This window comes from Gallinula chloropus, assembly GCF_964237585.1.
Source record: "Gallinula chloropus genome assembly, chromosome: 3".
Taxonomy (NCBI): Eukaryota; Metazoa; Chordata; class Aves; order Gruiformes; family Rallidae; genus Gallinula; species Gallinula chloropus.
The window spans coordinates 122,260,312-122,273,731 of NC_140087.1; the positions used below are offsets into that span (position 1 = coordinate 122,260,312).

Below are 13,420 nucleotides of genomic sequence, written 5' to 3' on the forward strand. Positions count from 1 at the left end.
CTGCTCCGTCCTGGTCCCTGCTCCATCTCCATCCCCATCCCTGCTCCGTCCCCATCCCTGCTCCGTCCCCATCCCCATCCCTGCTCCATCCCGGTCCCTGCTCCCTCCTCATCCCCATCCCTCCCCATCCCCATCCCTGCTCCCTCCCGGTCCCTGCTTCATCCCCATCCCTGCTCCATCCCCGTTTATTCTGGCAAGTCACTTTGTGTCCCAAGCAGCCCGGACCTTGTCCGGTCCCGGGGCCCCGCTGCTGCCCCGGGGTGTCCCCGAGCCCCACGTGTCCCTCTGTCCCGGCTGTGGCGCCCGCGGGGCTGGTGCAGGATGGTGCCGAGCCCGGCCGGGCCCGGCAGAGCCGCCACGGCTCTAAAGTCGGTGCCCCCCGCCCGAGGGGTGCGGGGACCCCCCGGCCTGGCACCCCCCGGGTGCGGGGTCCCTGCCGGGGGTGCGGGGTCCCTGCCCGGACACCTCGTCTGCCGCTGCCCCGGGGCTCTGGGGGGTTGGGGGTACGGGGGCAGCTTCGGGCTCCTCCGCCGGTTCCGGGGCCTCGGTACCCGCATCCCCCTCGCAGCGCCCCCCCTGCCCCCCCCCGGCCCTTCCAGGTCCCTGCACGGGGGCCCGATCCGGCAGCGGGACGGGGGCTGCAGGTCGCCCCTCGCCCCCTCCCCTCGGCGGCCAAGGGCAGCTGAGCCCCCCCCAGTATCCCGGGGAGGTTGGGGCTGAGTCCCCCCGGCACCCCCGGCGGCTCCGGGTGGGGCTCAGCCCCCCGGGGGGCTCCGGGCGTTGGTGCTCAGCCCCCCGGGGGCTCCGGGCGTTGGGGCTGAGCCCCCCGGGGGCTCCGGGCGTTGGGGCTCAGCCCCCCGGGGGCTCCGGACGGAGCGGGCGGAGCCGCCGCCACCCCGGGGGGCAGCGCTCCCTCCGGGGACACCCCGGGAGCCGCCCCCGCCCCGGCCGGGCCCCGCCGCGGGGATGCCCGGGCGATGGGGGGGGGTGTCTCCATCCCGCCGCCTCCCCCCTCCCGCCGGCGGGACCCCCGCTCCCTCCCCACACCCCCCACCCCCCGCGGCGGGGGCGGGGGGAGGCGGCGGCGGGCGGGCAGGAGGGGCCGGGGGCGGGCGCGGGGGGCGGCTCCCGGCGTCCCCGTTCCCCGCCGCCGCCCCCCGCCCCCCGCCCCGGCCCCGGCCCCGCCGCTGCCCCGGCCCGGCGGCGGCGATGGAGCCCGGCGCGGCCGCCCCCCCCCGCGGCCCGGGGCCGGCCTGAAGCCGCGATGCGATGGAGAAGCTGGCGGCGGGGCTGGCCCGGCTCCGCTGGAGCCCCGCGGCGCTGCCCCTCGACGCCATCGTCAGCCAGCACCGGCTGCCCACCCTCGTCTGCCTGGGGCAGGGTGAGCGGCCGCGGCGCCGGGGGGGGATGGAGAGGTGCGGGGGAAGGAGGGAGAGAGGCCACGGAGAGGAGGAGGAGGAGGAGGAGGAGGAGGGAGGAAGGCTGGAAGGGAGCAGGGGGAGGGAGGCTGGAGTGATGGGGAGGGAGGGAGGAAGGCTGGAGAGAGAGAGAGGAGGAGGGAGGCGTGGAGGGCGGAGGGGTGGGGAGGAGGGAGGGAGGGAGGGAGGGAGGAAGGCTGGAGGGGTGAGGAGGAGGAGGAGGGAGGAAGGCTGGAGGGGTGAGGAGGAGGAGGAGGAGGAGGAGGAGGGAGGAAGGCTGGAGGGGTGAGGAGGAGGGAGGAAGGCTGGAAGGATGGAGAGAGGGAGGAAGGGAGGCTGGAGGGGATGAGGAGGAGGAGGGAGGGATGGAGGGCGGAGGGACGGGGAGGAGGGAGGGAGGAAGGCTTGAGAAGTGAGGAGGAGGAGGAGGGAGGAAAGCTTGAGGACTGAGGAGGAGGAGGACGGAGGAAAGCTGGAGGGACCGGGAGAAGGGAGGGTGGCTGGAGGGGTGGGGAGGAGGAAGAGGAGGAAGGCAGGCTGGGGGGGATGAGGAGTGTGCAGGGATGGAGGGCTGAGGGGTGATGAGGAGGGTGGGAAGGAGGAAGGTTTGAGAAGTGAGGAGGAGGAGGGAGGAAGGCTGGAGGGGTGAGGAGGAGGAAGGAGGCCAGGTGGGACCGGGCCGGGCTGCTGCCCTTTGGGGACCCTCCCGGGGAGGGGGGACCCGGGGCCCCACCAGCACCCCTGGGTGTGAGTGATGGGGGTGGGGGGGGCCCGGCTGCCCCCGCCGTGGGTGCTGGCTGCCCCCCCAACCCTTGCAGGTCACGGGGGTGGCAGAGGGGCTGGAGACACCGTGTGTCCCGTCCCCCCCCCCGCCCCCCCAACACCCCCTTCCCTGGGGCACAGCCTAGTGGGGGGATGCCCTGTGACCCCCCCCCCCCCCCACACACACACACAGGCTGGGGGGGGTACAGGGTGCACAGGGTCACCCTGGAGGGGCCGCGCCCCCCACCCCAAGCAGGGTGACACCCCCCCTCCAGAGCAGGGGGTTCCCCTCAAGGATAGGGTGTCTCCCCCCCTCAATCAGGGGATCCCTCCCCAGCCCAGGGACCCCCAGCCCAGGGAACCCCAGCCCAGGGTGCCCCCAGCCCAGGGGTTCCCCCCGTGGGTGCGGGGCCGTGGCGGGGGGCGCGGCGGCGGGGCCCCCCCGTGCCGCCCCGGCTCAATGCACTTGTTGTTCGCGGCGGCTGCAGCTTTTCAGGGGACAAAGAAATTGTTTCCTGGGCAACTGGCGGCTCTTGGCAGCGGCACCTGCTCATCCCGCGTCCGTCCGGCCATCCGGGCGTCCGGCCGGCCGGGCGCCCCGGGGAGGGCTGGGGGGGGAGTCCTGGGGGTGTCTGGGGGTGTCCTGGGGGTGTCCTGGGGGGAGTCCTGGGGGTGTCCTGGGGGTGTCCTGGGGGGAGTCCTGGGAGAGTCCTGGGGGTGTCCTGGGGGTGTCCTGGGGTGGGGGGGTGGTGACGGCCCCGCTGTCCCCTGGCAGGGGAGCGCGTGGAGGGGGTGAGCGCCCAGGACGTGCTGCTGGTCCACTCCTGCCGGCAGTGGACGACGGTGACGGCGCACAGCCTGGAGGAGGGGCACTACGTCATCGGGCCCAAAATCGACATCCCGCTCCAGTACCCAGGTGGGACCCCGGGACTGGGCGGGGGGGGGGGAGCACGAGGGGCTGGAGTGTCCCGGGGCATCAGGGACCACCCCCCTCCGGCTCTGGTGGCTCGACTGGGGATGCTCCAGTATGGCCCAGTCTAGGGGGAGATGCTCTGGGTGGGGGCGGCTCTCTGCCCTCCTGCCAGTGCCCAGCCTGGAGCGGGGGTGGGGCTGGAGAGCGGGCAGAGAGGGGTGGGATGGGGCCAGGGATGAGGATGGGATGGGGATGCAGTGAGGACAGGGATGGGGCCAGGCTTGGGGTCAGATGGGGACAGGAGCCAGGATGGGATGGGGATGGGATGGGACAAAGATGAGGATGGGGACAGGGATGCAATAAGGACTGGGATGGGATGGGGAACAGGAATGGGACAGGAACAGGGATGGGATGAGAACAGGGATGGGCTGGGATGAAGATGGGACAGGGATGCAGTGAGGACAGGCACAGGAATGAGATGGGGACAGGAGCAGGGATGGGGACAGGAGCAGGGATGAGACAGGAGCGGGGATGAGACAGGAGCGGGGATGTGGTGGGGATGGAGATGAGGAGGGGACGGGACGGGGCTGGGGCTGGGGCCAGGCTGGTGCTGGGTTGCAGGGGAGGGCGCAGAGCCGCTGCCGGCAGCAGGAGCCCCAGCGCCGCCCCGGGTGCTCCTCACGGCGGTGATGAGTCCGCTAATAAATAACTAATGGGGAGTGGAGCGGGGGAGGGGGGAATGCCCGTCCCGGGGGGCCGGGCGCTCCCTTACCCAGCTCGGGGGGCGCGGCCGTGCCCCAACCCGGGTGTGGGGCTGCCCCGGCTCGGGACCCCCTCAGCGCCGCAGCCCCCGCAGCCCCCGCAGCCCCCTCAGTCCCCGCAGCCCCCTCAGTCCCCGCAGCCCCCGCAGCCCCCGCAGCCCCCGCAGCCCCGCAGCCCCCGCAGCCCCCGCAGCCCCCTCAGCCCCGCAGCCCCCGCAGCCCCGCAGCCCCCGCAGCCCCGCAGCCCCCTCAGCCCCCGCAGCCCCCGCAGCCCCCGCAGCCCCGCAGCCCCCCGCAGCCCCCTCAGCCCCCGCAGCCCCTCAGCCCCCGCAGCCCCCGCAGCCCCTCAGCCCCCCGCAGCCCCGCAGCCCCCGCAGCCCCCGCAGCCCCCTCAGCCCCCGCAGCCCCCGCAGCCCCCGCAGCCCCCGCAGCCCCCGGGCCGGTGGGGCGCTGCCCGGGGAGGCTCCGCCGCGGCCCCGGCCCCGCCGGGCTCGGTGCCGGCAGCGCGGGGGCGCCGGGGGATTAATATTCCGCTCAGGTCGGGCGCTGCCCGGCCGGCGCCGCTGGCGGCAGCTCTGCCGCAGCCTTGGCCGAGGGGCCCGGCCCGGGTGCCCCCCCGCTGGCGTGGGGCGCGGGGGGGGGGGGGGGGGGCCGCAGCGTTTCGGGGGGCAGCGGGGGCTCCCTGGCCCTGACTCGGGGGGTTCCCCCGGTTCCTGTGCTGGAAGGGGCTGCCCAGAGAGGGGGTGGGTGCCCCGTCCCTGGGGGTGTTCCAGGCCAGGTTGGATGGGGCCCTGGGCACCCTTGTGTAGCTCCAGGGCTGGAGGTTGGTGTCCCTGCCTGTGGCAGGGGGTTGGAGCTCTGGGACCCTTGGGGTCCCTCCCAGCCCAGCCCAGGCTGGGGTTCTGTGATCCATGGGGGATTTTGGGGTGGTCCCTGCAGCTCCAGGGGTGGGAGTGGCACTGCTGAGACACCCCATGTGCTGGGTTGAGCTGTGTCCCACCCAGCAGCCCCCCACCAACGATGCTGTGTGTGTGGGGGGGATGCAGGTGTGGGGATGCTCTGGGTGTCCCCTTGCAGCACCTGAAACCCACAGAAACGCCTCTCCAAAATGTGATGGGGACCCCCCTGGGTGTCCTCGAGGGTGGCTGCACCCCCATGAAGGGCAGTGCTGGTCCTGGGGGGGTTCCAGCAGGTCCCTGGGGGACAAGCCCTGGGGGTGGGCTCCTCACCACCCTGGGTCTGGGTGTCCCATGCAGGGAAGTTCAAGCTGCTGGACCAGGACCGGGACATCCGCGAGCCCGTGCAGTTCTTCAACAGCGTGGAGGAGGTGGCCAGCACCTTCCCCGACCGCGTCTTCGTCATGGAGGCCATCACCTTCAGCGTGAAGGTCAGCGTGGGGCCAGGGGGACACTGCCGGGGAACAGGGGATGGGGGGGGGACAGTGGGGGGGCAGCCGGGGGTGGTGGGGAGGGAGCAGGGGTCGGTGGTAGGGCATTGATGGAGGGGGGGGGGTGGGATATCAGGGGGTGGGAGTCAAGGGTGGGGGATGTGAAAGGGGGGGTTGGTGATGGGACATCAGGAGAGGACAGGGGGACATCAGGGGCTGGTGGGGGGACATCAAGAGAGGACAGGGGGACATGAGGAGAGGACAGTGGGACATCAGGGGCTGGTGGAGGGACATCAGGAGAGGACAGGGGGACATCAGGGGCTGGTGGGGGGATATCAGGAGAGGACAGGGGGACATCAGGGGCTGGTGGAGGGATATCAGGAGAGGACATGAGTCATCAGGAGAGGACAGGGGGACATCAGGAGAGGACAGGGGGACATCAGGGGCTGGTGGGGGGACAGCAGAAGAGGACATGAGTCATCAGGAGAGGACAGGGGGACATCAGGAGAGGACAGGGGGACATCAGGGGCTGGTGGGGGGACATCAGGAGAGGACAATGGGACATGAGGGGCTGCTGGTCGGACATCAGGAGGGGACAATGGGACATGAGGGGCTGGTGGAGGGACATCAGGGGCTGGTAGGGGAACATCAGGAGAGGACAGTAGGACATCAGGAGAGGACAGGGGGACATCAGGGGCTGCTGGTTGGACATAAGAAGAGGACAGTGGGACATCAGGGATTGGTGGGGGAACATCAGAAGAGGACAGTGGGACATCAGGGATTGGTGGTGGGACATCAGGAGAGGACAGGGGGAGATCATCGGAGCTGGTGGAGGGACAGCAGGAGGGCACAGTGGGACATGAGGGGCCGGTGGTGGCCCGTCCCAGGGTGGTGGTGGCCCCTCAGGGGCCGGGCCGGCGCGTCCCACGGCGGGGCTGTGCCGGGCAGGTGGTGTCGGGGGAGTTCAGCGAGGACAGCGAGGTCTACAACTTCACGCTGCACGCCGGGGACGAGCTGACGCTGATGGGCCAGGCGGAGATCCTGTGCGCCAGGGCGGTGAAGGAGAAGTCCCGCTTCAACAGCATCCTCAGGAAGCTGGGCAAGGCGGCGCCGGCGGCCGCCGGGAGCGCCCGGCAGGCGAGGGGCAAGATGCCCTGCCTGATCTGCATGAACCACCGCACCAACGAGAGCCTCAGCCTGCCCTTCCAGTGCAAGGGCCGCTTCAGCACCCGCAGCCCGCTGGAGCTGCGGCTGCAGGAGGGCGAGCACACCATCCGCAGCATCATCGAGAAGGTGCGGCTGCCCGTCAACGTGGCCGTGCCCAGCCGGCCCGCCCGCAACCCCTACGACCTGCACGCCATCCGCGAGGGGCACCGCTACAAGCTGCTCAGCATCATCTCCAAGACGGTGGTGCTGTGCTGCATCCTGCGGCGGGACGAGCTGGTGCCCTTCCACTTCCTGCTGCTCGCCGACATGCCCCGCTTCCAGCTGCCCGAGGGGCTGCTGGCCGGGGACCCGCAGCTGGGGAAGCTGCTGCGGGACAGCGCGGCGCTCTGCCGCGACCGCTTCGACCCCGACGAGTACTCGCGGGCCGTGCGGGAGGCCAGACCCGACCTGGCGGAGGAGCGCGCCAGCCCCCTGCGGCTCTGCCTGCCCGGCCGCGGCCGCGAGGAGCTGAGCCGAACCCTCCAGCGCCTCTCGCTCTGCGCCTGCGGCTCCGCCCTGCCCCGGGAGCCCCCCGCGCGCTGCCCGGGCTCCTGGGGGGTCCTGGGGGGGACCCCGCGCCCGCCCTCGCCCGACTTCCCCGACCCGGAGCGGGAGTACGTGACGCCCGACTGGGCCGAGCCCGAGTTCAGGACTCAGGAGCCGCTGGAGATTCCCTACGAGGAGCTCTGGAGCAACCCCGGCCCCGAGGGCGGCTGCGAGCCCGGCGCCGGCCGGCGGGACCCCGGCTCCTTCGGGGCCGTCACCGCGCAGCGCCCCGGGGACGAGCCCCGCGGGGACACCCCGCCCCCTGTGCCACCCAAGTCGGAGGCGGTAAGAGCCACGGGCCCGACCCCCTGGACGGGGCTCCTGGGGTCCCGCCAGCTGCCGATGCTGCTGGCGGGGCGGGGAGCCCCATGGCACGGCCCTGCCAGCACCCCGGAGCTGGGGGCGGGGGGCGGCACAGCCCCGCGGCACGGCCAGAGCCCTCCCCAAGCTCTGGGCTGGGACCCCCTCTCCCCCGGTGCTGGGGTCCCTCCCCATCTCTGTTCCATCACCTCAATCCCCCAGCACCACGGGGTCCCCCCTTCCCCAGGGCTCTCCAAACTCCCAGGACACCCTTGTACCACGGGGTCCCCCCTTCCCCAGGGCTCCCCAGACTCCCAGGACACCCTTGTACCACGGGGTCCCCCCTTCCCCAGGGCTCCCCAGACTCCCAGGACACCCTTGTACCACGGGGTCCCCCCTTCCCCAGGGCTCCCCAAACTCCCAGGACACCCTTGTACCACGGGGTCCCCCCTTCCCCAGACTCCCAGGACACCCTTGTACCATGGGGTTCCCCCTTCCCCAGGGCTCCCCAGACTCCCAGGACACCCTTGTACCACGGGGTCCCCCCTTCCCCAGGGCTCCCCAGACTCCCAGGACACCCTTGTACCACCGGGTCCCCCCTTCCCCAGGGCTCTCTGCCCTGTGGGTCCCTCCAAGTCCCTTGGGCCTCTCTGCACCGTGTGGGTACCCAAATTTTGGGGATCTCTGCACCAGGGGGTAGCCACTTCCCTGAGGTCCCCCTCCCACCCCATTAGTACCCAGAGCTTTGTGGCTTGTGGGGGGCTCGCTGCCCCCGGGACCCCCCCACCCCACCCCCCCCCTCTGGCTGCGGGGTCCCAGGAATGGATCCCCCCAGCACTGGGGTCCTGACAGCACTCGCCCCCCCCCCCAGGTGAAGGAGGAGTGCCGGCTGCTGAACGCCCCCCCCGTGCCGCCCCGGGGCAGCCGCCCCCCAGCACCCTGCAGCCCCCCAGCACCCTGCAGCCCCCCAGCACCCCTGCGCTGCCCAAAGCTGGCGCCCGCTCCCTCGCCCAGCCCCAGCCTCTCCTACTACTCCTCGGGGCTCCACGACGGGTGAGTTGCTCCGGCTGCGGGGATGGGGGGGGGGGGGTTGGCACCCTGGGGGGGTGGGATACCCCCCCAGCGGGGGTTTGGGGGGGGGCACAGCCACGCAGCCCCCCGCTGATGGCTGCGCTCCCCTCCCCCCGGCAGGTCGGCCCCACGGAGCGGCAGCGGGTCACCCTCGCCTGACGCCTACTCCCTGTACTGCTACCCCTGCACGTGGGGCGACTGCAAAGCCGGGGAGCCCCCCGGGCGGCCGCTGCCCCCCGCCGCGCCGCTCCCCAGCGCCCAGCCCGCCCCCGCCTCCTGGTCGGAGCCCTGGGCGTACGTCGAGGCGGGAGCCGGGCCGGGCAGCGGCTGCTGCAGCCCGTCGCCGGGGGCCCAGCCCCCCCTGCAGCCCCACCGCAGCTGCCCCCGCCTCAAGCCCCCGCACCCCCAAAAACGCTTCGCACCCTTCGGGGCGCTCAACCCCTTCGCCGGCCCGGCTGAGCGGCCCGAGAGCCCCGAGTGGCCCGCGCCACCTTCGGCCCCGTCAGCCGCCGCCTCCTCATCCTCACCGGAGCCCTTGGCCCCCGTGGAGGGGCTGGAGCCGGGACCCCCGCCTCGCCCCCCCAAGGGCTTTGACGGGGACGGCGTCGTCATCCGGGGGGCGGCCCCGCTGTCGCCCCCCGCGCTGCGCGGGGCCGAGGGCGGCCTCAGCCGCCTCTACCTGGCGCGGGGGGTCATCGAGGTGCCGCCGGCAGCGCGGGGCGACGGGGGGGCCCCGCCGGCCGCCCCCCGGCCCAGCGGGGACGGGTCCCCCTGGCTGCCCCCCGCCGACCTGTCGGCCCTGTCGCTGGAGGAGGTGTCCAAGTGCCTGCGCTTCATCGGCCTCTCCGAGGACGTGGTCAGCTTCTTCGCCCGCGAGCGCATCGACGGCAGCATCTTCGTGCAGCTCAGCGAGGAGATCCTGGCCGACGACTTCCGCCTCACCAAGCTCCAGGTCAAGAAGATCATGCAGTTCATCAAGGGCTGGCGCCCCAAGATCTGACACCGGCACCTCCCTAGGGGGTCCCCCCAGCTGCCTGGACTGTCCCCCCGCTCCCAGCCCCTGCCCCGCACAGTCTCGGGGGGTTCCTCCTCCTGGGCAGCTCGGCCCCCCTGCCCAGCCCTCCCCCCCTCTCCCCCTTTTAACACCAGACGGTACTTTTGGCCCAAAGGGCTGGAAAACACTGGAGTTTGGCACTGACTGGTTTAACTTAATCCTTGTGGATTAGCACAATAAAGGTACGGGAGAAAAACGAGCCCCCCGAGAAGCTCCTTGTCCAGGGAGGAGGGGGAAATGGGGGTCTGGGGGGGTCAGACCCATCCTCACCCACCCCACTTCGCTGGGGTGCTGTGCTACCCCCTGGCATGGTGGCACAGAGGTGCCCCCTCCACAGGGTGCAGCCAGGGCCCAGGGTTCTCCCTGAACGGGATGGTGATGCTCCAGCCCTGCTCTGAGCCACCCACAGCCCAGGGTGATGGGGGGGGCTGGAAGGGGGCAGCACCCCTGCCTGGGGAATGGGGTGGGGGGGCAGAGCCCTGCCCTTGAGGCTGCCTCCACTCCCCCGAAGCACCCCCAGACCCTCCAGCTCCCCAAGGCACCACAGCAAAGAGGGGCCTGGGCCCAGAGCCCCCAGCTGGGGGAGGGGAGCAGGGGGGCCCTGGGTGAGGCTTAGAGCCCAGGGAGCTGGAGGCAGGGCCGGTGGGGGGCTGCAGGCTGGTGGGGGGGACACGGGGTACAAGGTGATGGCTCAGCCCATTTTCATCCAGCAGAACCCTGGCAGCAGCAAAAAGGGTCGGGGGCTACTCAGAGCCCCAGAGCGAGGGCAGAGGTGCCAGAGCCCCTCTTTGGGCCCCTGCCTCTTCCCCACAGCCCCCCCGTGGCCAGCAGCTCCTGGGGGGGGGCTTGGCAAGCAGAGAGAGGACTGCAGAGGATTGCCTGAACGCTTTATTCCCACCTGGAGCGGGGCCCTTGCTCCAGGCCCCGAGGCTGGAGGAGAAGCAGGCGCAGAGTCCGAACCCAGGAGATGGGTGTGTGTGGGGGGTTATTTTGGTGGAGGTTTATGGAAAGGCCTCAGGGCCAGCTGGGTGCTGGCAGGCAGCTGGAGAGCGTGGAGGTGAAGGCAGAAGAAACTCTCTCCCCCTGGAAGGAGGCACCAGGCCCACGGGAGGGACGTGCCCACCACCCAGCAGGCGATAAGGCACTTGAAATGAAGCCACGGGGTGAGCTGCTGCTGCCCCCCTCCTGCCCCCCTGGGTGCTTTGGTGGGTAACCTACAGAGAACAGGGTGTCTCCGGAGAGCTGCCCCCCGGCTGGGGCTGTGGGTGCGTCCTGGGCAGGATCAGACCTCGCTCACTGGTGGAACTTCTTGCTGGGGTCGCTGGCGTGGTCCAGCAGCAGCTGGCAGGGTGTGAACTGGCTCCCGTAGACGGCCTCGTACTTGCGCAGCTTGTCCACCAGCTGCTTGGCTCCGTAGGAGTCTGCGTACCTGAAGGGACCTGCCAGGGACAGGGGACAGGGCTGTGGTGGGAAGGGAGAAGCACCAAGGTGCCTGGAACACAGGGAGTGTGGGATCTTCCCTGGGAGAGGTGCCCTGGCTCGGGGCAGGGACACAGCTCCATGCAGCTGGAGAACTGGGATGGAGCCCCAGGTCCCAGCTGCTCTCCAGGAGGGAAGGTGCTGGGTAGGCAGCTGAGCGCTGCATCACACCCTCAGCACCCTTCAGAGGGGAGCTCCTGCCTCATGCCCACCCTGGTGCTGGCTGCAGAGCTCTGCCCACACCTGCGTGCCAGGGCTGTGGCACAGGACAGGGGTCCCAAGACACCCTACTGCCTGCCTGGTGAGATGCCAGAGCCTCGTGTGGCACCGAGGGCCGTATGGCCACAGGAAAGCCAGCTGGGGATCTCCAACCCCCAGTGCCTCTACACATCTCCCAGTCCACCCACATCACTGTGAGCATCAGGCTCAGTCACAGCTCCTCCCTGGGAGTTACCACAGGCAAGGCCAGGGCCAGCTTGGCTCTGATGTCTCACTCCAGCCTGGTGAAGGCCCTGCTCAGTGCCCTGACCCTCACCACCATGGCTCTGTAGGCTGGAGAAACCCCCCTGCCCTGGCAGGCACATCCCACTGCAGCCCCTCCTGGGCCAGGAGCCTCCAGCTCCAGCTTTCCATGGGAGGAGGAGGTGTCAGGCTGCTGTTAGACCCAACCTAATGCCTGATGGGCTTTGTGCAGCTCTGAGCAGCCCCGGGGGACACACTGACCTCCCAGGCAGGGCGGGAAGCCCAGGCCGAACACGGCGCCGATGTCCCCCTCCACGGGGGTGCTGAGGATCCCCTCCTGCAGGCACATGGCTGCCTCGTTCACGAACCGCGTCACCAAGCGCATCTGGATGTCCTCGTCGGTGCAGCTGCAGGGAGAGAGCAGGAGGGCTGAGCAGGTAACACAGGGGGGTGGGGGGGGAGCACGTGAAGGCAGCACGGAGCAGGGACAGAGCCAGGAGAGAACCAGCAGCTGGGAGTGTCCCTACCCACAGGAGGGCAAGGACAGAGTTGTGGGACGTGGAAGAGCTGGAGTCAGGACAGGCTGGGGGGAGCTGCTGGAGAGGAGCTCTGGGGAGAAGGACCTGGGGGTGCTGGTGGGTGACAGGGTGGCCATGAGCCAGCAGAGTGTCCTGGGGCTGAGAGAGACAATGGGATCCTGGGGGCATCAGGAGGAGTGTGGGCAGCAGGTGACAGGAGGGGATCCTCCCCCTCTGCTCTGCCCTGGCCAGGCCCCAGCTGGAGTGTTGTGTCCAGGGCTGGGCTCCCTGGGATCAACCAGCCAGGGATCTCCTGGAGAGAGTCCAGAGGAGGGACAGAGATGCTGAAGGGGCTGGAGCATCTCCCCTGGGAGGAAAGGCTGAGGGAGCTGGGGCTGTTCAGCCTGCAGAGAAGAGCCTGAAAGGGGATCTGATCACTGGGGATCAAGAGCTGAAGGGTGGGACCCAGGGGGCCATGGGCAGCCTCTGCTCAGTGTCTGTGGGGACAGGACAAGGGGCGATGGGCTCAAGTTGGAGCCCAGGGAGTTCCCCCCAGTGTGGGGAAGAACTTCTTCCCAGTGAGGGTGAGGGAGCCCTGGGACAGGCTGCCCAGGGGGTGTGGAGTCTCCTTCTCTGGAGAGATTCCAGCCCCTGTCCTGGGGACCCTGCTTGGGCAGGGGGTGGGACCCCAGGGGCTCTGGGGGGCCCTCCCAACCCCTGTGATTCTATGAAAAGTGGCAAAGACTTGCTCAGCCTGATGGGAACCATGCCAGGAGGTGTCTCCCAACACTGGGAAGGTTGTGGCTGCACCAGCACAGCTGCCCTGGCAGGTCCCATCACAGGAACAACCCCTCTGCCGAGGGGCCCAAGCAAACAGCCATGAATCCCAGGATGCCCCATTCCTGCCACCACGGGCTCACTGGAGCCAACAGCCTGTTCCCCAGCACAGCAGCTGGGAACAGCCACACACCACCCCAAGCCACTCCGTGTTGGGAAACACCCCCCAGTGCTGCCAGGGCAGCCCCTGTGCTGCAGCTCAGAGGTGGGAGAAGCTGGGCAGGGGTGAGAGCCAGCCCGTGGTGCTGCTCAGTGTGCCTGGCTACTTACACTTCGGGTTTGGCTGGCACTTTGAACCGTGCCAGGATCTCATCCATGCCAGAATTCAGGCTCCTGTTCTTCACCCCCTCCTGGTAAACATAGAAGCCTTTCCCTGCCTTGCGTCCTGCCAGGAATAGAAGAGAGACAGTCACGTCCTGCCACGTGTCCTGGTTGTGACACCTTCCCCTCTGAGCTTCTTCCCACTCCTGTTTCTGTGAGCACATCACAGCCCTGGCTCACCTCGGGGCTCCTTTCGTCTGAGCACGTTTACTGCCAGCTGCTCTCCCCCTGCATCCCACAGCCCTTGTGCCCTTCCCTGCAGGAAAAGGGCAGGGGGGGGTGACCCCAGCCCTGGCTGAGAAGGAGCCCCTTGTGCTCTGGGAGATCCCACCTGCAGCCTTTGCTCTGAGCAAGGCTGCAAGGACAGGTCTGGCCGCAGCCAGGG

General features: G+C 70.4%; 2 protein-coding genes across 3 annotated transcripts in view; one reads left to right on the top strand and one right to left on the bottom strand.

The window, feature by feature from the left end:
* Positions 1-1,269: 1,269 nt before the first annotated feature.
* Positions 1,270-9,543, top strand: GAREM2 (GRB2 associated regulator of MAPK1 subtype 2; the record flags this gene model as incomplete). The annotated part of the gene is made up of 6 exons (XM_084262005.1): positions 1,270-1,381; positions 2,956-3,096; positions 5,111-5,241; positions 6,190-7,278; positions 8,165-8,346; positions 8,485-9,543. 6 exons carry the CDS (start codon positions 1,270-1,272, stop codon positions 9,362-9,364), a joined length of 2,535 nt encoding a protein of 844 aa, XP_084118131.1. The 3' UTR covers positions 9,365-9,543.
* A 751-nt stretch (positions 9,544-10,294) lies between these two features.
* Positions 10,295-13,420, bottom strand: part of HADHA (hydroxyacyl-CoA dehydrogenase trifunctional multienzyme complex subunit alpha) — a 31,003-nt gene continuing 27,877 nt past the window's right edge. For both annotated transcript variants that reach the window (XM_084262070.1, XM_084262071.1), the window contains exons 18-20: positions 12,985-13,099; positions 11,621-11,766; positions 10,295-10,857 (exon numbers count right to left, since the gene is read on the bottom strand). In XM_084262070.1, the coding sequence (XP_084118196.1) occupies positions 10,712-10,857; positions 11,621-11,766; positions 12,985-13,099 (407 nt within the window). In that variant the 3' untranslated portion in view covers positions 10,295-10,711. The remainder of the gene's footprint in view (positions 10,858-11,620; positions 11,767-12,984; positions 13,100-13,420) is intronic.